Below are 23,768 nucleotides of genomic sequence, written 5' to 3' on the forward strand. Positions count from 1 at the left end.
GAATGCGGAGAAAATCATACGGCCGGGCTATACGAAGCGATAAAAAATTATGCAGCCGGGCTATAGTTCCTATCGCCGGGCTTTACACTTTATCGCCTGGCTGTTGCTTTTTCGCCATCGATTATAAAAGGTTATAAGAAATTGTGTAAAAATTCGTGTGCTTTGGAAATCATTAAGTTTGATACGGAACCACCTTAATATTTACAAAACACACATTATATTTTCCTTTAATACATATTTTTTTTCATCAATTAAAATGAGAATAATCCATACAGGATGTGCAAACATTTCAAAATCATGAGTTGAATAACGCTGACTCCGTCAGATGAAATATTAGAGCCTAACACAAAGCGGAGCGGCGACGCACTGGCGCCTACAAACCTAACAGGGATACTTCATGCATTGCGCAACGCGTGAAGTATCCCTGTTAGGTTTGTAGGCGCCAATGCGCGTTTCGCGCTGCCTGCCCGCCTGCTGCACCGCAGCGTGCCACGGCGCTTGAAGCAACTATTTCACATCAGAGGTATTGCACAGTATCATACGAAAATGAAGGCGCTCTAATATATTAGTAATGGCAGGCATCCATCAAAAGTACGGAGCTTTCCTCGCAAAATAAATCAAGATACTACGGCCCAAAAAGAGAGCAGTATTCCAAAAACTCACCAAGTCCTAGCATCCGTAATTAGTAACGTTTAGCATACACTTTATCGCCTGGCTGTTGCTTAATCGCCATCGGCTATAAAAGGCTATAAGAAATTATGTAGCCGGCTATAGAAGCTATTGGAAATCTTACAGCCGGCTGTAGGTCTATGGTATTTTGGAACACATATTCTACTGCCAATTTTTACCAGGGGATGTACGTGAGCGGAACTTGGGGAGCAGAGTACAAGTTTAAAGACTCAATCCTTTCTTCAACACAAATATTGGTGGATATATTGTTTTCATTTAAATGTGTGTTCTAGCCTAGAGCATTGACTCGTAGTTGGATAGCCAGCAGGGCCGAATTATGGGCCGTGGCCCATGTGGCGGCAAATTTTGCAGTTTTTTAAAAACAATCGGTATAAAAAAAATCGGATTTGGAAAACGAAAAAAGGCGACAAAATCTCTCATCTCCTGAGAGTATGGTAATTTCTAATTTTGTCGTCTTTCGGTGATGCAAGAGACAGCATCTTTAATTAGTCGAGTTAAGAGAGAAACCAAACACAATGTGGCCTGGAGCAGCGCGGTGCAGAGAGCAATGATGGCGATGACTTGAGATGAAAAGGAGAAGCCCTCGGCGCGGCGGTCGGCACGTAACACGTATTAGCGCCTACATAACTGCATAGATACTTCATGCATTGCGTTAAACACAGCGCGATCAGCGTGAAACGCATAGCGCCTACAAGAGTGCATGAATACTTCACGCATTGCGTCAAACACAATGCGGCCCGCAGCGGTCGACGTGAAAGTGAAACGCATACTTAGCGCTCACAAGACTGCAGCAAAACCTACTTCACGCACTGTGCCAAACACAGTTCGGTCAGCGCGGGGCGGCGGCGGAAGTTAAAGTTATTAAACCACATTTATGTTTGTTCTTTCATAATTGTTTCGATTCATTTCTTATAAATGGAAGGCCTTGTCCATAGAGAGATAAGTTTACGGAACTTAGCTTTTGTACAAAGCTCCGTGAAATTTTACTAGTATTGACACGGCTTTCACAAAAAATGTGCCCAACACGAGTAAACGCGTCATTTGCACTCAACCCCCCCCCCCCCCTCCGGCACGTTCATTGATTGTTTTTAATATTGATTTTTCAAAACGAACGAAAAGGGGGCGGCAAAATACAGGCGGCCCATGGGCGGCAAGTAGGTGAATCCGGCCCTGGTAGTCAGCAGCCACCTCTGAGAAAAACCTGAATTATAATCACAGAAAGCTGTACTTGAACGAAAGGCATTCACGGGGTAGGAGGGGGGGTCTTTAGCTGCCCTAGGGGTGCATTACAAAGAAGGAGAGGGATAGAGCCCTGTTGCACACCAGCCTTCCGAAAAGTCTACATTACAGGGGTTAAAAAAGTGGCTCATGTTTTTACACCCTCCCTCCCACATCGAAGGGAGAAGTATTGGTACTGGATTTGAGTAAGTTTTAGAGGAGGGGGAAGTGGGTAAGAGTCGCCTTGGAGTGTCCATGAGGAGATATATGTATAGTTCCAAAAATTGAAAGAAGTAGCTTGAGTAGTGCATCGACGGCCCCTAGACACGCCATCATGATTCTTTCGTAAATTGGGAGTCTTTAAACTACTGGGGGAAAATTCTCAGTATACTAGAGACATCATCTCTTCACACGTCCTCGTGGGAGTGCCTTATTCCTTAGGCTATGCCGGATTGTGTTAGGTATCGTAAAAACTTACGGCTCAGGTGAATAAAAAGGATCCAGAGAGTGACGAATGTATTGAGTACAGTGAAAGACTCTAAATGCCAGGCCAGACAGGAAATCCCTCGGCGACAAATATCCCGCCACGGGCCGCAACTGAAATCCAGTTTTACCTGAAACGTGAAGGTGTGAAAACAAAATTATCTCTTAAAAATGTTGAAAATTGATCTCCGAGGATCTACAATTTTGGTATTTTTGTGTCGAAACTGCACTCCAGCGTACGAAGTGGGAACATGCAGATACCTCTCTGATTTAAGAGAGGCCGTATTGAACCATACACAGGGGACTTCGAAATGCGGAGATACCTTCGTAATTTTCTTAAGTGACGTATAGATATCATGATAGAGAGTAAAGGCAAGGAAAAGGATCCGCATAGTGCACAAGAATACATGCGAACAGTCGTTCACGCCACGCCGCGCCGTAACGCACTAACTTACTGTTTTCGATCTTGCTACGGTGGATACAATTATTCGTGCTCCAAAGATGGCTGTGTTGCAGATTCAATCATTTGAAGGCGCTTTAGTTTTCCTCACACATCGCGGCGCGGTAGAGGCGCTCTGTGCACGCTTGGAACTGTTGGAAGACTACATACTAGGTACAGTTTTTGCTGCCATGACTCTATTGAACGAGCACACTTAATGCGGTTTTTATATTTCTCTTTATTTTTCTATTCATAATGGCGATGTTGCATGTGTGAGGAATTTGCGATTTCCGATTTGACTATTGATTCTTATGTAAAAGTTTGCGAGGAACACGATGGTGCCGCCGGTTTTCCCTGAAATTAACTCCCCAGCTCAAAAAAAGCTCTCAAGTTGAAGCCAAAATGGAGGGGATATCCCGATATCCCACACTATCTTGAGAGTCCACCTCTACATCGAGATAAACTCTCCATGCAAAGATAGGGAGCAAATACATTGACAGGGCTGTCACTTTATTCGGGGACTCCAAAACTGAAAACACAGCAACCCTGCTTATGTATTTGCTCCCTATCTTTGCATGGAGAGTTCGTCTTAATGTAGAGGTGGACTCTTAGGATAGCGTGGGATATCCCCTCCATTTTGGCCTCAACTGGAGAGCTTTTTTTGAGCTTGGGAGTTAATTTCAGAGAAAATCAGTGGCACCATCGTGTTTCTCGCAAACTTTAACATAAGAATCAATAGTCAAATCGGAAATCGCAAATTCCTCACACATGCAACATCGCCATTATGAATAGAAAAGTAAAGAGAAATATCAAAACCGCATTAAGTGTGCTTGTTCAATAGGATCATGGCAGCAAAAACTGTACCTAGTATGTAGTCTTCCAAGCGTGCACAGAGCGCCTCTACCGCGCCGCGATGTGTGAGGAAAACTAAAGCGCCTTCAAATGATTGAATCTGCAACACAGCCATCTTTGGAGCACGAATAGTTGTATCTACCATCCCAAGATCGAAAACAGTAAGTTAGTGCGTTACGGCGGAGTTAATTACAGAGAAAACCAGTGGCACCATCGTGTTTCTCGCGAACTTTTACATAAGAATCAACAGTCAAATCGCAAAATTCGTCACACATGCAACATCTTCATTACATTAAAGGCCGTGACCATGCGTAGGCTTATTTACTTAATTTGATAACTTTGCCTGTTTATAAAAAAAGAAACCAACGATTTTGTAAATTAAGTCATTTTAAACAGTGAATTTCCTCTCGGAGCGCATCAGACTGTCGCATCGTAGCGTGATTACTTGTAAGGCGTAAGCTACTGATAATACCAAAGTCTTTCTAATATAATTTTAGTAAACTGTCTTACTTTTAAGAAACATATTGACGTCTTGGAGCTGTGGAATGTTGTCCTCCCGGTAGCCGCAATATTTTACCAGATCAGGCCAATTTTCTAGGTATTCTCTACACGCATGCTTCACGTACAGTTTGTGCAACTCGCGAAATACAGTGCCCTGAAAACAGGAAAAAATCACTATGCAACATCACACGCGGTTCTTTTTTTCCCTGAAAATAATGGGGAAACTTATCGATCATACAAAAATCGCCAGGATCTGTCTGATTTTTTTTAATTCAAGTGGATTTTATTTTCAATTTACAGACAAAAGATGGAATCATCTTCCTAAAAAACCAATTCAAAAAGAAAGATACCTAATAGAATACCTCAAATAAAAAGATAAAAATTCATTGAGCTAATCGTTTCCTGTGCAAAATTCTTATTCGGGATTATTGTGTAAAAAATTCATAGAATTTCAGACTTCGTTAAAGTTTAACAACGTCGCAGTACCTAAATGAGAGAGAACAAAACACTAAGAATTGAAAGTTTAGTAAATTAAGTAGGTAATTTTTAACAGCGAATTTTCTCTCAGAACGTATCATGACGGTCGCGTCGTGGCGAAGTTGCTTGTAAGGCGCAAGATACTGGAAATATCAAACTCTTTCTAATTTTTCTTTTTCTTCCCCGCGAAATGTTGTGGACCCAGAACTATTTCTCCACCTTGTCAGTACCTAAACGTAGCGTCAGTAAAAACCGGAAAATATTAGGAAATTTGATGCCATCAAGAAAAATTAGGAAAAGCGCTGTCATAGATCAAAAAATTCCGAATGCGTCAAGCATTTTTCAACTATATGGCTGTTAGAACATGCAAAAGCGAAACATTTGATTCAATTCATTAAATATGTTTATAGTCTAGATTTCAAACTCCTGTCAATTTATTCGTATAAATCATCAGGAAAAGAGGAGTATCGATAAAGGCCGTTTTTGAGCCCATCCCAAATTTCCTGAACATGGCGATTTTTTCGCATCGAAGATCTATTTTCAACGGAGCGCGCCATGAGTTGGTCGTTTTCTATCTCTCTGTAGGTCTAATACTGATTTAGGCCTAGGCTTGAAGGTCGATTTTGGCGAAACATTCGAATTTTTCTGCGTTCGACCGCAAACCGACAAAACCGGATTTTTCAATAATCGCTCGTCAGGCCGATGTTTATGCCGGTATTAGACCCAAAAATGACCAAATGATGGGCTTGGTGGACAAGGCGCATCGGTGCAGTATTTGTTATTTTGAGGAAATATGCCATTGAAGTTTCGAAATTACATGGATCTTTGTAGCAGAAAGAAAGTTCAAACTGGCTTTTTGATGCTGAAAAACTGGACTTATGCGCCTTGTCTTCCAAGCCCCTCAAATCATGTTGTACTTTGGAGCAAAAAGCCGTAGAGTTGAGGAAATACAACGAGGGCATAAAAACGGCCCTTATCAATACACCTCCTCCTCCTTTTACCTAAAATATCAGGAAAATCCGAAATGAATTTGCCGTGCCAAGGAAAAACGCCGTATGAACCTTCAGGCGTTGCCAAATTTCATTCGATATAAACTGAATTTACTGGGAAAATTGTGAAATTTTTACCCAAAATTTTTAGAACAATTTTGTAGCCCATTTAAACTAAAATATCTGAAAATTTCAAAGAAAAAATGTGCATGAATGTCGTTAAAAACACTTGTTTTATCCAGGGAAATTTGGCAACTCTCGAAAGTTCATAAGGCGCTCTTCCTCACCAAGGCAGAAATATTTGTAGGCACCCTGTCAAATGTCCCAATAATTGTGCGACAATACAACAGCGCCGCGGAAAACTCGTCGGAAAATCCAAATCGCGGAGACGCGCGAGCTAAAAGAGAGCAATCTTAAAGATTGGCCCAATCGTCCACGCCTCACGCTCTCTCCGGCCCCTAGTCGCCTGGGATCATGCCGCCTGCCATTAACTGCAGACGCAACCCGCAACCCACCTCAGCTCACCATGTCACGGCACAGCGCGGCGCCTCACGCCCTACCCCCCACCGCCCACCCTCTCGCTTGATCCCCGAATCTGCACCGAATAAGCAAGTCAATGAAACGCTCGATCCTTCCGCACGATTGTTTTCTCTGCGCGATGCGTGTTACAGGACGTTGTGCAAACGAGGAATCCTCTCACAGGATTACAGACGAAATCGGGTTTAGGTAGCTGGAGGCTAGCGCCAATGCCTTTTTCAGAGGCACGAGATAGCGTGTCTGATCTGCTGCTCGAAAGATATTTTCTGGAATTGCATATAGCGTGTTGCAGAACATGACATCCAGAGGCGTGGCGTTAACTGCGATGTATCGATTGTTATGCCATTCAAACCTATGGTAAAGAATCGATTATTAAGGTGTTCGCTGCGAACACCCTGTTTATCGATCCTTTTCTATAGGTTTAAATGGCACATCAATCGATATATCGCAAAGCACGCCACGCCACTGATGAAATCGACTCTGAATCTTCCGCGCAACCAAAAACAGAAGTAACGACCAAATTCCTCTAAAATCGAACGGTGCAGGGTGAAGGAGTTGGTCTTAATCCAGCCACAACATCGAAATCGAACAGTATTTCTTATTTGCTCAGGCGCAGTTGGAGCAATTTTTGGAAGGTGGCATAGCCTCCACTTTTCTAGGAGGGATCTGGATCTTACTTTCCAAAATGGTGTCTCGGAAAAAAATTCAGAGACATGAAAGCAGAATAGTGTTTGAAAAAACCTCGCATTCGATACAGAAATCGATAGCTGAATCGAATGCGAGGTTTTTTCCCAAACACCATTCTGCTTTCATTTGTCTGAATTATGCCAATTTTCGGGTTTAGAATGATCCTATAGACTCATGTGCAGGGGCTATCGTCCTTTTTTTTGCTAAAAATTCAAAATCTGTCGAGGTTTTTGACCTAATCAATGCGATATATCGCATGCCAGTTCGACCACGTCACTCGAGCTTGACGAATCATCTTAACGTTTGTGCTTGAAATTTTCTGTGAATTTTTTTCACCCATTAATTCAAACATATTCGGTTAGATACTTCGGTCGTTTTTTTTTTACTTATGCAAAACTTTTGTTTAATATGTTTATGATATCGTCTGCCGTTCGGTTTTGTGGCTTTTTATCGGTACTTTCAAGTATACAACATTGCAACAATGCGCTCTCTGGTCGAAAGCGCGAAAACCCACGCCGATATAAATTCTAAGTTCGGTGAACAGGAACACAGTTTTGAATGGGGCGATGGCGCGAATCAGGGATGACATTGTGCAACAAGTTAGTTCAATTAGGCTGAGCAAAGTTTGGCTGTAGCTTTTCCGGCGTTGCCAAGTGGGTAGATTTTGGCGAGTTTGCATGCGCTTCCAAGCATACGTAGATGACGAACTGAGCGTAGAATGGACGAGACTTAGCCTGGAATCGATATGGGGTTTCCACCAAAATTTTCACTCGTGTGAACTTTTGAGGGTGTCCGGTTCCTGAATAGTCAAGGAATTTTTCCCAACCCTAATAAATCGGGAAATTTTGTTCCGAGACCTTGACATTTTTCCTATCAACCTAAACCTCGCACTCTCCCAATTTCAAGAAATTTCGCGCTTCAAAGCGTTCTTGGAAAAAAATGTCGATAGAGAGAAAAAAAACAGGAATAAATCTGAGCATTTTAAAAGGAAATCCGTGACGCTACTTTTTTCGCGGAGTTTGTTCACTTGAGAAGGAGTCAATCAAAGAATTGCAAAAAATTATTCTTTCAATCCAAACATCAAGTTTCTGTAAGTTCAATCATAAAAAAGGTATAGCCAACAGATAAAAGTGGCGATTAATGGCTTCTATTGCAGTGGTGTAAGTATAACACGGTGTTTTACAGCTTGGTTTCATAAACTACGTCGGCACATGCGTGAAGCAAGCAATGTATATCTGTCGGAGGCAATTAGCAGTCGCCGGCAATTTGCAAGCCATGAATAAATATAGAAAATCATATAATTTAAAAATAAAAGAACAATATTAGAGAGCTGATTATGTTGCCTATGATGTGAATTGACACTTTTCCATCCTTAGAAACATGGCAGAAACACGCGCACTCAAGAGAGCGTGCAGTGAACTCCGTGACAGTAGTCGGGTTGAGATCGGACAGGCAACTGAACTAACATCGTGACAAAGCGTAGAGTATCACGAAAAATGAAGGCGCTTCAAGCCGAGCTCATACTTTTGAAGATCATAACCCTTAAAAATTGCATTATGCCGATGCGCATTATTGCGATATATTGAAACAACATGTAAACCGCTTGCAAATTGCCGGCGATTGCTAATTGCTTGCGGCATGTCCACCGGCTGCCTTATTCGCCCTTCAGTTCCGTATTCAATGAAGCTGGAGGAGTTGCAGCATTACGAGAATGCTTTCGATCACACTGCTTTTCGCCAACGGCCAAAAAAACACAAAAAGCAAAATGTAAGAGGTCAGAGAGCCTTCAATATCAATGCGATGTTAAACGAAGTGCACTCAAAAATATAATTAAGAATTTCATGGTAGGTATGACAACCTCTTTTCTGTAAATGTCGGATGCCCCCTCCCTCACCACCAGATCCCACTAACACAGGCCTTTACCCCTGCCAGCCTGCATGCAACTGTTTCAAATGAATAGAGACAAACTCAAGCCATTAATCATGATCTCTGAAAATTCGTTTAGTTTTGATCAGAAAATTAACTTCGAGAGCACTATTCATGCTCTAAAAGCAAGAAACGGACAACGCAATCTCAATAATCGAATTATGATTTCATCGCGTCTGATATATAATCGCCACGAAGCTTTGCATGTTGTAGCAAAAAGAGAAATCAAATTTCTTCATTGCTCTATCGGCAAGACCCTTGTTACTTAGCCAAGTAATTGCAATCAGCATTTTGAGAAATTACATAATTAATCATTTACTCAAAATTGAATAAGTCAGCTTGGTTCAGTTTCAACGTGGGAAATGTTTTAATGCGAGTAAATTTAATAAATTCAAAGGGGTTTTCCAGTTTTTCTTGAAGTCTTTTTACCTGAATTCTAAAACTAAGAATTAGTTTTGGTTGAGGGTGTCCTTCCACTTACCATGTTTTAATTTCCTCCGCCGTGTACTGGACCTTAGGAATAGGCTGACCACTAAAAATGAAAGTAAATATACCGGATTAGATGCAAGCACTAAGTAACAGAATATCACAGATCCTTAGTAAGAGAATTTCAGCCTAGACAGCGCAACAAATTTAATTTTTCCCGCGGTATTTTTCAAGTAATTGCGCAAATGATTTGTAGACATCAGGGCCGGATTTAGGGTATGGCCACATGGGCCCATGGCGGCAAATTTTGCAATTTTTTTTAAATGTAGGTATAAAAAAATCGGATTCACAAAAAATTACAAACGAGAAAAGGCCTATAAACATATAGCGCCTACAAGACTGTATGCATACTTCACGCATTGCGTCAAACACAGCGCGGTCAGCAGCGGTCGGCGTGAGACGCATAGCGCCTACAAGACTCCATGAATACTTCACGCATTCCGTCAAACACAGTGCGTTCAGCAGCGGTCGGCGCTGCTGACCGAAGACTGAAAGAATACTTCACGCACTGCGTCAAAAACAGTGCGGTCGGCGCGACGCGGCGGCGGAATTGACAATGATTAAACCATCATTCTTGTTTGTTCCTTCATAATTGTTTCGTTCATTTCTTATAAATGGAAGGCCTTGTCCACGCAGAGATAGGTTCACGGAACTTAATTTTCGCCCAAAGTTCCGTGAACTTTTGCTAATAGTGTTAACAGGGCTTTCGCAAAAAATGTGTCCAACACGATTAAACGCGTCTTATGCACCCCTCCCCCTCCGAGACGTTCTCTCGATGGTTTTTATTGATGTTCTAAAACTAATGAGAAGCGGGTGGCAAAATACAGGCGGCCCATGGGCGGTAAGTCGGTAAATCCGACCCTGGTAGACATGTGTATTTTTAGTGAATACTTTTGTGAAACTTTTGAATTTACTTTGAACCTTAAAATCCTTACTTTAAAATCCGTTTCTTAATATAGTATCATGAAATGCAACTGAAACTATGTCGCTGCATGGGCAGCATGTTATCTAATAGAATGAAATTCAATTTTGTAAAATTCTTGTTTGCTTTTGTGATTACCACATTTCTCATGAAATGTCTGAATATTATTAATAACTGAGAAGCGCGTTTAAGTGACGTTGGATACAATTTTGTATCAGGCATGGAGCATTGAAAATACCCGATACGTGCATGAACTTACGAACGCCGCGCCATTTTTCACGATACAATTATTTCGACTCTTGGGAAATCGGGAAGTCTACGAACGGGACTGAAGGCGCTTCACTTTCGAAAGAACACACTCGGATTTGTCTGGATGTTCTTAGTACACCTCGCTCAGAAAGATTGTATTCTATCTCTTTTAAGGAAGTCTTTCTCTCCCACATCACTCTGTATCTTTGCCTATTTCTCTCCAATAGATCTTAATACTTTCGTGGCAGGTTGAGATTTGATATGTTTTTACTTACTATTTGTAGGAGAAAGCGATTTTTGCAAACTGCTCGCGCCTCTTTCGGTAAACTGGATCTTTGAAACCCTGCCGAACAGAAAAATACAGTGATAAATGTTCAAACATATTCTTTAAATCATATTTATCTTTCAGCGAATGAGCTCATATTTAATATAGTAAATACTCAGGTTTACGGACACACATCATATATGAGTATGGAATGACGAACTGTTATCCACTTTGCGACCACAATAAGAAATTATCTGGAGTAAAAAGGAGAAGTCCTTTGTAAAAGTGGGTCAGACTGAGTCACGTCAAATCTAGTCTAACTGCTTTATGAACGAATCACCCAGACGACAAAAATCAAATTTTATGCGTCTGTTATGGATATTTTTAGTTGTCATAAAATCAGCGGGGAGATTTGTTGTTGCTGGGAAAAACAGAGAGAAATGAGTTACAGCTTAGGGATATATTTAGTGACAGTTGATATGATGTTAAATTCAACAGGTTCACGACTTACCTATAAACAATTCTTAATGAGCTTTGAAATTCTCTTACCGGATGATCCGCGTCTAATTCTGCACCATACATTAAAACTTTTTGAGCCTTATCTAAGTCTGCGATTTTCCTTGGAAACCATGGCATTTCCTCAAAATCTAGAATTAAAACATAGTTTAGTTCATATTATTCAATCACGGCCGGGTTTAGGGGTTGGGCAAATGGGCCGCGGCCCATGGCGTCAAATTTAGGAGGCGGCAAATTTTGCAATTTTTTCAAATGTAGGTATCAAAAAAAAGAATCGGATTCAGAAAAAAAATTACCAACGTGAAAAGGCGAAGAAAATCTCTTATTTCCTGAGAATTAAAGTATATTAATTTCTAATTTGTTTGTCTTACGGTGATACAAGAGACATCACCTTTTATTAGTCAAGTTAAGAAAGAATCCAAACACGCAATTTGGCCCGGAGCGGCGCGGCGCAGAGAGGAATGATGACGAGGACTTGAGATGAAAATGAGAAGCCCTAGGCACGTCGGTTAGCATGGAACACATATTAGCGCCTACAAACCTCCATGAATACTTCACGCATTGCGCCAAACACAGTGCGGTTAGCAGCGGTTGGCATGAAACGCATAGCGCCTACAAGACTCCATGAATACTTCACGCATTGTGCATTGCGGTCAGCAGCAGTCGCGTCGACGTGAAACATAAAATCGCGGGTTCCAGTTATTTTATGTTCTACTTCCCATATTGATGTCCAAAGTGTGATACCACGTATCTCAGTTTGCGACGTTGCAAACTTCCTGTCATACTTTATTTTTTCTTTCGAAAACAATCGTAGTCAGCTAAATGTCTTAATAACTTCCTTGATTTTTCCTCTCTATAAGCAGAATATTCCGTAGAGATTTCAAGCTATATAGTTGACTTGTTTCTCTTTGCAAAAATAAAATAGCGGAGATTTTGAAACACCGCAATGGAGTTACACGATTTCGCACTTTAGCCATCGATATTCATACAACATACACTAAAATTTTGCTATTAAGAACTACAATTCGGCTCATCCGTTAAATCTGGAAAAAAAGTTACGGGTTTTACAGACGGTATGTCCACATTCCGGGCTTCGAAGCCGAAAGTTCCGGGCGTAGCACCCGGAGCAGCCGCGAGTACGCAGCTTCCACGGGCGGAGTGTTTTTTTTCAGCGTATCTGCATAGGGAAATTAATGGTACATACGTGGATTCTAACCTGAGCCAGAAATTGCAGTTCCTAATTGCAAAATGAATTCCAAATGTCGATTGCTTTAATGGACAATTTGAACGCAAATCTTGTACTGCTTCGTCTGAAAGTGCCTAAAGAGCTTATTTTGCAGTATTGTTTATGATTTTTTCTGCAATGGGAAATAGTAAAAAAATAGATTTGGAAGTGAGAAAATGCACCGCCTGGTGACGTCATCTGGCGGCATTTCCCATTTATACACATGTAGTTCAGCAGATTAGGTTATTTCGTCATATCTCCGCTAATAATTGCTCAATTTATGAACCAAGAGTATCCTCGTGTTCAGCTCTCGTAGTAGCGTCCATTTAAATAGGGAATAGAGAATTTGCAGGTGTCTGAAATTTGATGAATTTCCTGTTCAAGTGGAAACTACTGATTGGACTGAACACAAGGATACCCTTGGTTCATGAATTGAACAATTATTGGAGAAGATATGACAAAATAACCGAATCTGCTAAAATACATGTGTTTAAATATGGGAAATACCGCCAGATGACGTCACTATACGGTGCATTTTCTCACTTTCAAAGATATTTGTACGCTATTTCCGGGCCCGTATCAGCAAAAAGTTATAAAAAATACTGTGAAATCAGCTTTTCAAGCACTTTCAGATGAAGCAATAAAAAATTTGCATGCAAATTCTTCATTCATCAAATTTCAGACAGCTGCAAATCGACGGTGTAAGTCGGCAATCACATAACTCGGTTTGCGACGTCGCAGACTTCTTGTCATACTTTATTTTTTCAACGGGAAACTACTCAACGGCAACTCTTTAAAACTGCCGTGATTTTTCTTCTCGGTGGGAAGAAAATTCTGCAAAAACTTCAAGGAATGGTGCCAATTTATTCTCCTTTAAAAAAATGACACAGAGGCGGAGATTTTTAGACACCGCAAACGAGTTATGTGATTGCCGACTTGCACCGTCGAAATTCTCCATTCTTACTATGCAGTACGAGGCGGATTGTTTTCGACCGCGTGGGTCATGATGCAACTGCTATTATGACGTGGTTAGTATGCCATGGGTAGATTTGCGTCGGGGCTCGGGGGGCTATTAATCAACGGTCAAGGGTGGCTCTTACCGAAGCTGGCGGTGGCCGAGAGGGGGGTGGGCGGAGGGAGCTCGGCGCCGTCCTCGAAGTTGGCCAGATTGATGGCGGCCACCTCCCGGCGGAGGAGGCTCATGAGCTGCTCCATCCGCCGGTTGTCGCACTCCACGTCCACGAGGATCTCGTACTCGGACTCCTTCCTGCTCGACGGCCGGGACTCGATGTGCAGAACGTTGATGCCTAGGTCCTGAACAAAAGTAACCATACTCATAAAAGAAACTCCGGCCGGGGGAGCCGTATTTACGGGCTGTCTAGACGTACCGTCCGCGTTCTGGGCTCAGAGGCCGGAAGTTCCGGGCGTAGCACCCGGGCAATCGAAGCTACCCCTAGTAATAGTGAGTCAGCCTGACGTCAGGCTGATTCAGTTTCCGAGGGACGGCTCCAGCCCGGTACTTTCGACCACCGAGCCCAGAATGGACGGCATGTTTATACAGGGTGATCCAGGGTTAAACGGCCAGACTGCAGGAGCGTATTCTATAGGTCAAAATAAGACTTTTGTGTCGTATTTAGTTTTTTTCCAAAAGTGCCCCCAGTCGGAACAAGCCCCCCCCCCCCCAATTTCGGAGAGTTAGTCGTATTTTGAGTAAGGCAACGGTTGTGAACGAACTCTCATGGAAATTTGTACTCCCTTGTACTTTTATGTCCTGAGTAATTCATAAATGATCTATGAAAAATCGAAATATCAATTTAAAGATAGGGTTTGAGGGTGTTTCGGCTCCTGCCGTTTGGCCGTTTAACCCTGGATAATCCGGTCCTTTTTTTTTTCAATACGAATCAAAAATCATTTTCAGAGCTGGCCTCAGGGATAGATCCCACTCAGAAGAAGCTTACCTAAGAAGCAGAGTGCAATGGCAATGTCGAAATAAAATTGCGATTTATTGCAACACAATTTCGATTTTTTTTAATCATGAAATCAGGGCGGACCGGCCCGGGGAGCCAGATGAATCGCCTCCTAAACAGACCCTTTTGACAGATTTTTGAGGTCCCATTAGGCTGTTCTCAAGAGCCTCTAAGGGCCTCATTAGAACCTCCCTCCCCTTTTATCAGGAAGAGTCTCCAAATTTCTTTTTCTCGAGGTCCGCTTCCTAGAAAATTTGGAGCTAGTCTGCCCCTGACACGAAATAGCAACATTAATAAATAATTTGCTCGATAAATGCCGATTTTAAACGATCAAAAAAATGATCAAAAACTTTGTAGGTAATTATAATCATTTCAGTTTTATCGCAATAAATGTCAATAAAAAGTGATCCTCCCATCAGCGAATACGCAACTCACACAACACTCTAATGCAGTAGCAATAATGTTACCTTGTAAGTAATTAATTGCAATTTATTGCATTTTGTGTTACTTGGGTAGAAGATCCTGTTCAAACTAGTATCGCACGATCAAATCAAGTCGTCTGATGGAAGAGGTCACATCCCATAAAAGTGACCCCCCTCCCATCCCCCTACCCTTTTTGTAACGCAGCATAAGGCAAGATCATGCCTTCTCTCCCCCTCAGAGCGTTACGGAATGTATGATCCCTTACATAGGAGAAATACCTACAAGATTCTGCATAAAAAATCTCGTGATAGATCAAGAAAGCGAACAGGAGTCGTAAAAGATTCGCAAATAGTGGAACAATCCATCAAATCAACGCGGAACTGAGAGCCAGAGATAATAGCTTCCGTTCGAAAATCAAAGGGTTTCGAGGGGATCGCGGGGGATGTTTGCGGAATAATCCCTCGTGAGTATTCATCTTTTCCGTTGGCTTCCCCTCTCAATTTCTCAACTCACTGGATCGTTTGCTATCTCCGGCTGCTTTTCTCACCAGTGTCTAGTTGCACTGTAAGAGGAAAGCTGGACCGGTGATGACCATGTGATGAAATACTAAATGATGACAGGGTGTCTAGCATCAGGATTTTCCCGATTCTATCAGGATTTGAGGTTAATCAGGATTTAATTCCGATTTCATCAGGATTTGAGGAAAAATTGGCCGTAAAATCAGGATTTGAGATAAGTCGGCCTTCCGATCGGATTTTTTTATTGAGCTATTATTGTGAAGTTACATTCAAAATCAGGATTTGGAAAAATTATGAATCAGGATTTAGCAGTCAAAAATCAGGAAAAATCAGGATTTCGTCAGGATTTCCCAAAATGAAAAAAACTAGACACCTTTTAAAAGGAGGAACAGAGATCTTTAGCTATCTTTACACTCTGCCTTGCTAAGGCAATAACACCGTAAGAATTTTCAGAGGTTGCCGAATTTCCTCCGATAAAATATTTAATGTTAAAGAGAGTTATGCAATATCCCTCTTAAAATTTTTAGATGAGTAAGATTTGATACCAAATTAAATTCTCTGAAAAATTCGAAGGAAAAATATGCACAGCTTTCTCTAGTACCTGACTGATATTTTATCAAAGGAAATTTGGCAGCATTTAAATGCTCATACGATCTCCTTCCTTAGCACGGCAGTGCTGATATTATTTGCGCCTGCCCCTAAAAAAATGTCAATTAAACTGGTCCAAGCTTGTCCCTTCAGAATGATTGGGAGAATGGAAAAATCTTATTTTTTTTCCTCCTTGTATTTCCATTCGTCAGAGTGTTATCTAGTTATCAGAGGAGAACTGTATGTAAAATTAAAAAAAATATTGCAAATTGACTACGAGAAACATTTCTATTTCACTATACGGTAATCGCTTGCGAAGGAACGTAGGTATCAAAGATGCGTTCGTCCTGTTGTCAACGAAAGATCTGCAGGATTTGAAAAATTGAGTGTTGTAATTTTATTTGAATATGTAGTTGTTCTGACAAGTTTGCTTACCTGAAAAACTTGCAAGGCTCTTGCTAATCCACCAACTTGATTTTTGAGCGAGAAAATCACTGAATTACTTTTGACGTCTGGCGGGAGAGCTAGGTGTGCCAGTTTTTGTCGTTTCTCCGGGGGTATTGGAAGTTTCTGCAGTTTCAAAAGAGAGCAAGAAAAAATTATTTTTATTTCCAGGCCATTTTACGAAAGCTTTTCTTTTCTTTTTTTTAACGAAACTTGTGATGTAGTTTCTTGCGTGTAATTTCCTCCTATACTTTTTATCGTGCTGATTTTGTATGTTTGTCAAGGCAGTTTAAAGTAGAGAGTACCTAAGAACGAGGCTGCGAATGAGCAGGTGGCAGCGCAGGTACTCTGGTACTTGCGCAACAAAAATTAGCAAGATAGCAAAACTTAAGTGATTAAATTAGAGTCAAATCCTCGGGGACAAAATTTATCATTTGAGCAATTTTCGGTAAGTTAAGTGGGAAAATCGAATTTTAAGATTTATCAATGAAAAACTCTGTCTTTGGTAATCTAAAAAAAAAAAAAAAAAAAAAAAAAAAAAAAAAAAAAAAAAAAAACCCGGCACAGTTCATTGTTATGATAGATCGGAGATCATTAAGTGGCATTAAAATCCGACTTTATCGAAACCTAAACATGACAAATTACAACTTTGAATAGTTTTCTCAGAAACTGCACATTTCAAAGCACTGTAAGTCCGGTTTGCTGCAGACACTTTTGGATTATTTTTTACCATTTAGTCTATTGCTCTTGCTACGTTATTAACAACCCAATGATGTGTTTTCTTTTCTTTTTTTAAAAGTAAGGTCCTCTTTTTTGTGGACGGCCACGTGTACAAATAGCCATATACGTTTGATCATTAGGTGGCGTGAGAATACGATATACTCTTCCTTTTTCTTCACTCTTCTTTTTTAATTTTGACCGAAACAAATAGGCAGAAATTAAGTGCACGACCAAAAATCTATGTATTCTTGGATGCAATCTGGCTTTTAGAAAATATGACCGTGTTTTGACTTGAAATTGAAGTCACCCTCCAAACTTTTCTGGGCTGCAAATTTTGGTATTCTTTTATTCGTTACTCCATGGGGTACAGAATACTACCCCAGCGACGCGGTGGTCAGATCAGGATTTCCACTTCTATTCGTAAATTGATGGAACTTCAATTTTAGGCGACTTAGATACATTTTCCCGAAGTGCGTAGCATTCATTCACTCATATCAGTCATATATCCGTCTAATTCTGAGGGTCATTTTGTCGATTTCATGAGGATCACAAAAGAATTATTTAGATTTTATGGAAAATCATGAAATTAAAGCATAGCGATGGTTTGAAATTTATTTTTATTGCATTGCATTCGACAAAAGAAACTAACTTTTTGGAAAAATGAGGATCGTCTGTTTATGACTCGTATTCAGCTGGCAGAAGAGGTGCTCCAGAGTCAATGAGCATTGATGGGGGCTAAATGTTTTTTAAATCTTTTTGACTCTCCAAATTGTGAAACAAAACCTAATATCAATTTAGCACCCTTCCAAAAGTGAATTCTGCAATAATCAAGAAAAAAGAAGCCTTACACCTAAGTACATGTATCAAAGCACTCGGTAGTTGATGGTTTTCGTCAAAAATTAATTTCAATTAAGTATTCTTCAGAAATGAACGAACTAAAATATGGTAGTGAGAAAAATTAGATACGTAGATAACAGGAAAAATGTCAGTCGAAGTTGTGTTAATTGTAAAATTGTGCAAGCTGCTCTTTAAGATCGAGACAGCTAATTTACTGACTTCAATTAGGCACACACAAATAAAAAACTGTTTGTTTCTTTCCCGCCAAATGCAGTCCCTAGTAAAAATTGGCAGTAGAATCTGTGTTCCAAAATACCATAGACCTACAGCCGACTGTAAGATTTCCAGTAGCTTCTATAGCCGGCAACACAATTTCCTATAGCCTTTTATAGCCGATGGCGACTAAGCAACAGTCTGGCAATAAAGTATATGCTAAACGTTACTAATTACGGATGCTAGGACTCAGTTAGTTTTTGGACTACCGCTCTCTTTTTTGGCCGTAGTATCTTGATTTACTTTGCGAGGAAAGCTCCGTACTTTTGAAGGATGCCTGTCATTTTTAATATGATGGAGCGCCTTCAATTTCGTACGATACCGTGCAATACTTCTGGCGTGAAATAGTTGCTTCAAGCGCCGTGGTACGCTGCAGCGCGGCGCGGCGGGCGGGCAGTCGGTGCGAAACGCGCATTGGCGCCTTCAAACCTAACAGGGATACTTCACGCATTGCGCAATGCGTGAAGTATCCCTGTTAGGTTTGTCGGCGCCAGTGCGCCGCCGCTCCGCTTTGTGTTAGGCTCTAACATTTAATCTCGTGGAGTCAGCGTTGTTCAACTCATGACTTTGAAATGTTTACATACTCTATATGGATTATTCTCATTTTAATTGATGAAAACAAATATATACTAAAGGAAAATATAATGTGCGTTTTGTAAATATTATCGTGATTCCGTGCAAACTTAAGGATCTACAAAGCACACGAATTTATACACAATTTCCTGTAGCCTTTTATAGCCGATGGCGAAAAAGCAACAGCCAGGCGATAAAGTGTAAAGCCCGGCGACAGAAACTATAGTCCGGCTGTTTAATTTTTTATCGCTTCGTGTAGCCCGGCCGTATGATTTTGTCCACTTTCTACAGCCAGCTATGTGATTTTCTATCGCCTTCTTCAGTCGGCTGTAAGAACTCCTATGGTATTTTGAAACGCAACTCCTATCGCCAATTTTTACCAGGGGTCTTCATTGATAGGTAGGTACACAAAATCAAAAAGTAGATCTGAACTCAACTTAAAATTACTTAAAATCTGGGCTACTTCATTCATACTAAATTATAGCCTATTTCCTACGATCATTATAATTTTGTTTATATTTCATTCCGAATGTTTGGTTTCAATGTCGTAAAATGACGATGCTTGTGAAACCTGTGGACGTTAGGTCCTTGTGTTTTTAAGCTTTTCCATTGCTTCGCAGCAGATTCTTAAATCCCTAAGTTATATTAATATCCCCTAACGAAAATATGAAGGGATAGATTGAGCTATCAAAAACTTATATGATCAGCTCGTGGGAGAAAGTTATCACGTCTTAAGAAGAATGAATAAATGATAGAATTAGAATTTCTCTACATCTTCTAACCCTTTCTCGGGTAAGAGGGAGGGAGAGATTCATTGAGGAGACACTCTTCAGTCGGATCAAATTGATTCGTAAACTTACTATATTTTCCTTCAAAGTCCACTCCTCTCCTTGGCGATAGAGCCAAACCCCCAGTAGACTTTTCCCCGAGCCACTCATATCACGCACTTGGAACTATAATTAATTAGTCAGTCAATTATTTATCGCCTGATTATCTGATGACGCCAAGTTAGGAGCCGAATCATGTGCCGAAAACTTCGCACGCTCGTCTATAAAATTCTCGCGGCGCGGGTGATTTGGGGCGACTGAAGGGTGGATGAGACTAGCTAGCGCTCAAATTTCAGCCAGGGCTGTGATTGGCCCGACTTGAATCACGTCACGAAGCGGTGAGCTCTGATTGGTGCCGGGACGATTGATACAGGCTAACTTATGAATCCCCCCTGCCGCCTCCCCCGCGTTTTGCGTCTACCCCGCGCCCCCCGTTTTGACCCCTTTTTCCAGCCCCCGAGGAACCCTCCTCGCAACAAGTGGTGGATGCTGTTGCCGCCACTCTGCAAAGTCTCCGCTTTTCATTCAGAGGTTTACGCACGCATGTCAGCGGTACTAATTGGATCGTATCCAGGAGAGATCAACCTCCTCGCTTCGCGCAACGGAGAAGAAAAAAACAAACAAAGAAACATCTCACGAAAATCAAGCATAGGTGGATCCAGACATTTCAAAAAAGGGGGCAGGCGGCCGGGAGTTCGCGGGGTTTATACAGACATTTTTTGACATTTTCCGAAGCATCTACAATACAGTTTAAGTCAATTTTGTCATGAATAATTACCAAATACAAGCGACCTTCCTTCCTCTCTCCTCCGTTCTTCTTTTCCCCCTTTTTCTTCCTCCTTTTTTCGGGGGGGGGGGGGCAACCCCCCCTTTGGATCTCTCTATTAAATCGAAACCCCTAAGAATGATATTCACACTGTAGGTAGCTGTATTGTGATACTACTACCAGATTTTATCTCTTGTTAAGTAACATCCCCTATTTCAGACAATTCTGGTGTGTAAAATGGAGTTCTATACCCGCACATATCGTCGCTCCCATGTATCCAGGGCGTATCTCTAATGCCACATGAGTCACGGAAAGCATAGAGTTGTACGGAGAACAGGGCTCACGTGGAAATTCAGATACGTTCCTTTTTCTGCGGATAGTCACATATCAACGGTGAAACTCCCAAACCACATATCTCTATTTGAGACGCTGCAGACTTCCCGTCATACTTTATATTTTAAATGGGCAACCAACATCAATTTTTAAAAACTTTGATGATTTTTCCTCTTCGTCCGAAGCAAAATCTGAAAAAAATTAAAGAAATGATGTGGACATGTTCTTGTGTAAAAATATAAAATAACTGTGGAGATTTTTAAACACCCCAAACGAGATACGTGGTCTGGTAGTTCCATCGTCGGCATAGAGGGTGATTGGTAAGTCCCACACCACTAAGACCATCAGGCACCACCGATGTAACTTTTGAAAAAATTGAGGTAGAATTGATTTTGTGAGTCTCCTAGGTCAAAGGGAGCGACCCTTAGAATCCCTCACAATTTTTGGTGTGGCTGTCTGTAAAAGAGCAAGATCCCTCTCCAATATCAATAGCTTTCCTAAAAAATAAACGCTTTATCGAAGGGAATTTGGCAACTCTCGAATGTTCATACGGCGTTTTTCTTTAGCTCGACAGTCGAGGAGTGGAAACAAGACGCGGAAAATCGCAAGTTTCCGGGTGAGATAGGCAACTGCTCCCGGGGTTTATTTCAGCAAACTGTTGCATCGGTGTCCTCCCCTTTTTTCGGACCCCCTCCGCCCCCACCCTTCTCCAGCCTCCGCATCACCTCCTCCCGGCTGACGCAACCGCTCGTGGAACAATTGATCATTCGTGACTTTAAAAAAGAGAGGAGGCAGGCGAAGAAATGGGAACCTAAAAGGGTATCTCTGTTCGACGAGGAGGGTGTGGGAAAGGACGATTTGTCGGGCGTCTCAAAGCTCCACTCCGTGATTTCCCGATTCGCGTATTTTAATCGCCACGCTGTCAAGATCAATGCGAAAATTAAGGATTGTTTCACCCTGGTAGTGATTATACTGTTGCTCTCACCAGAATCTAAAGCTGATTCTAAGCGATCCTGGCAAGCTAATTGTTGAAATTGATAAACAAAGTTATAGACAAAGAATACATAAAGAATATGGAGCGATACTATTGGTGATGAAACGAGTGCGGCTCTTATAGACAAAGGGAGAAAATGATGGACTAATTTAAGGGTCTCTCGTGGGTTGCCGTTAGTCAATTTATTACCTACCTCCTTTATTCATTGCAACCACCCGCTTCCACAAATAGAATCCCTTCATATCCTTTTGGTCCTCTTCGTCTATTGCTTTGTCCATCAGTTTCAACAATCAGCCCGCAGGTACTAGATCCGCCACTATGTTGCGCTCCTCAAGGGCGTGTCCTAACATGAGAAAATTTTACTGTTTAAATTCTTATTAGAGTGTTCGATGTGCTGAATCCGCAGTATTTTTTACACTTGTTTTCCGATTTTGGATATTGGAGGAAAATTAATTTAAAAGTGAGAAAGTCTACCCTATTGTGAAATCATATGGTGGCATTTGTCATTACTTAGTTCTTCAAAAATTGTTCAATTGGAAACCGAAGATTTTTTCGTGCTCAGTTTACACAGTAGTTACCATTAATTTATCAACAAAACTCATCACATTTCAGACACCTGCAAATTTTACATTACCGTTACGTAAAAGTTAATGCACGAAACTGATTCATACCATGTATAGCGACTTCAAAACTAGGTAGGGTGACATCAAATTCATGAAAATTCACTGAAAATTCAAATCAGATAATGCATTAACGCGGACGTCGTTTTTTGACTAAAGTAAGAGAGATATTATAAGGCTATCTCTTTCTCACACATTCAGTCAACGTGCGACTTTTGTTATTGTAGTTTCCGATCTTAATTTTGAGCGGAAACGTACAACGTTGCAATGGGAGATACACCTTTTTCACTGTAACAAATACATGTACAAGTACAATGTCGATTCATTAATTGAAACTTCAGACATTTTACAAACCGTCTTAGCAAGCGAATTTAATAACTTAAAAATTAGGCATTTCAGAGACCACTAAGTACACGGAGTGATTTACCACCAACAATGCATTCATTAAACTCACATCTCGGCGAAGCGCCTTCAATTTTTCAAGTAGGCAGAAACTCTGCCGTTGAGTTAAAATAGTTGCACGTAGCGCCTGCGCGACAATCCCTCAAGGGAAAGATTAATATTCTGCTGAGTTGACGTTCGTTCGTTTCTTATATGTCCTTAATTATATCTTACAATCGGATCCTCCAAAAACTATATACGCCGCTGTATTAGCTTTGGATCGCGTTTAGCCAAGACGCACCAAGTCGTATTTTGGGAAAAAATGAGTTCGGTGTAGTTTTAAATTCAACTAGTCGTAATTTTTTCCCCGTCAAAAATTCCGAGTCTAGAGAAAATATTTTGAACGTCAAAACAGCCTTTAAACATTGCGTCCTTGACACTGAGTCTTATGGGGATAAAAAATTTCAAATCTCTCTTTCTTGGTTAAAACTGTGATGCAACTTGGTGCGTTTCTAATAGGCGCAGTCTACCTAGAAAAATCAGCACAAGTTGATTATGTAAAAACTAATAATGTACCTATCGGACACACCTCCACTTTTTTTAAAATTAAATTTGAAGTGATTCAAGGGCTCTGCCCCCATCCTCGGCGATAACCCGCGACTCCAGGTCGCGGGTTATCGCTGGGGAAACATCGCCCTCAGAACTCGTTCAATTTTAATAAAATAAAAAGTGCAAGTGCATGAATCCTATACATTGTTATTTTTTTGCCGTCCACTTATCTCTGTACTTTTCCCAAAACCATCGAGCAAGACTGTATAGAGAATGTATCTACGGCGCACGGTGGATCGGGTCAAGTGAGGAGAGGTTGGACAAAATTTGGAAATTTTAAACGCTTATTACTTCGTTTATACACAGATTTGAGGTTCTACAAGTGGTTCTATTGGGTTTTCCGTGAAATTTTCTTTCAGAAGCACCCTTTGAAATTTAAAATGTAACGAAATAAACATCAAAATTTGCAGTTTTAGTCAACGATTTCATGTCC

At 41.0% G+C, this 23,768-nt stretch overlaps 1 protein-coding gene across 1 annotated transcript in view; it reads right to left on the reverse strand.

Moving 5' to 3' along the window:
* Positions 1 to 19,905, reverse strand: part of Trhn (tryptophan hydroxylase) — a 24,224-nt gene extending 4,319 nt beyond the window's left edge. The window contains exons 1-8 of the mRNA XM_072298464.1: positions 19,666 to 19,905; positions 16,394 to 16,528; positions 13,563 to 13,776; positions 11,271 to 11,368; positions 10,732 to 10,799; positions 9,280 to 9,331; positions 4,193 to 4,337; positions 2,387 to 2,522 (exon numbers count right to left, since the gene is read on the reverse strand). Coding sequence (XP_072154565.1) covers positions 2,387 to 2,522; positions 4,193 to 4,337; positions 9,280 to 9,331; positions 10,732 to 10,799; positions 11,271 to 11,368; positions 13,563 to 13,776; positions 16,394 to 16,528; positions 19,666 to 19,743 — 926 coding nt within the window. The 5' untranslated portion in view covers positions 19,744 to 19,905. The remainder of the gene's footprint in view (positions 1 to 2,386; positions 2,523 to 4,192; positions 4,338 to 9,279; positions 9,332 to 10,731; positions 10,800 to 11,270; positions 11,369 to 13,562; positions 13,777 to 16,393; positions 16,529 to 19,665) is intronic.
* Positions 19,906 to 23,768: the final 3,863 nt, after the last annotated feature.

This window comes from Bemisia tabaci, chromosome 3, assembly GCF_918797505.1.
Source record: "Bemisia tabaci chromosome 3, PGI_BMITA_v3".
Classification (NCBI taxonomy): Eukaryota; Metazoa; Arthropoda; class Insecta; order Hemiptera; family Aleyrodidae; genus Bemisia; species Bemisia tabaci.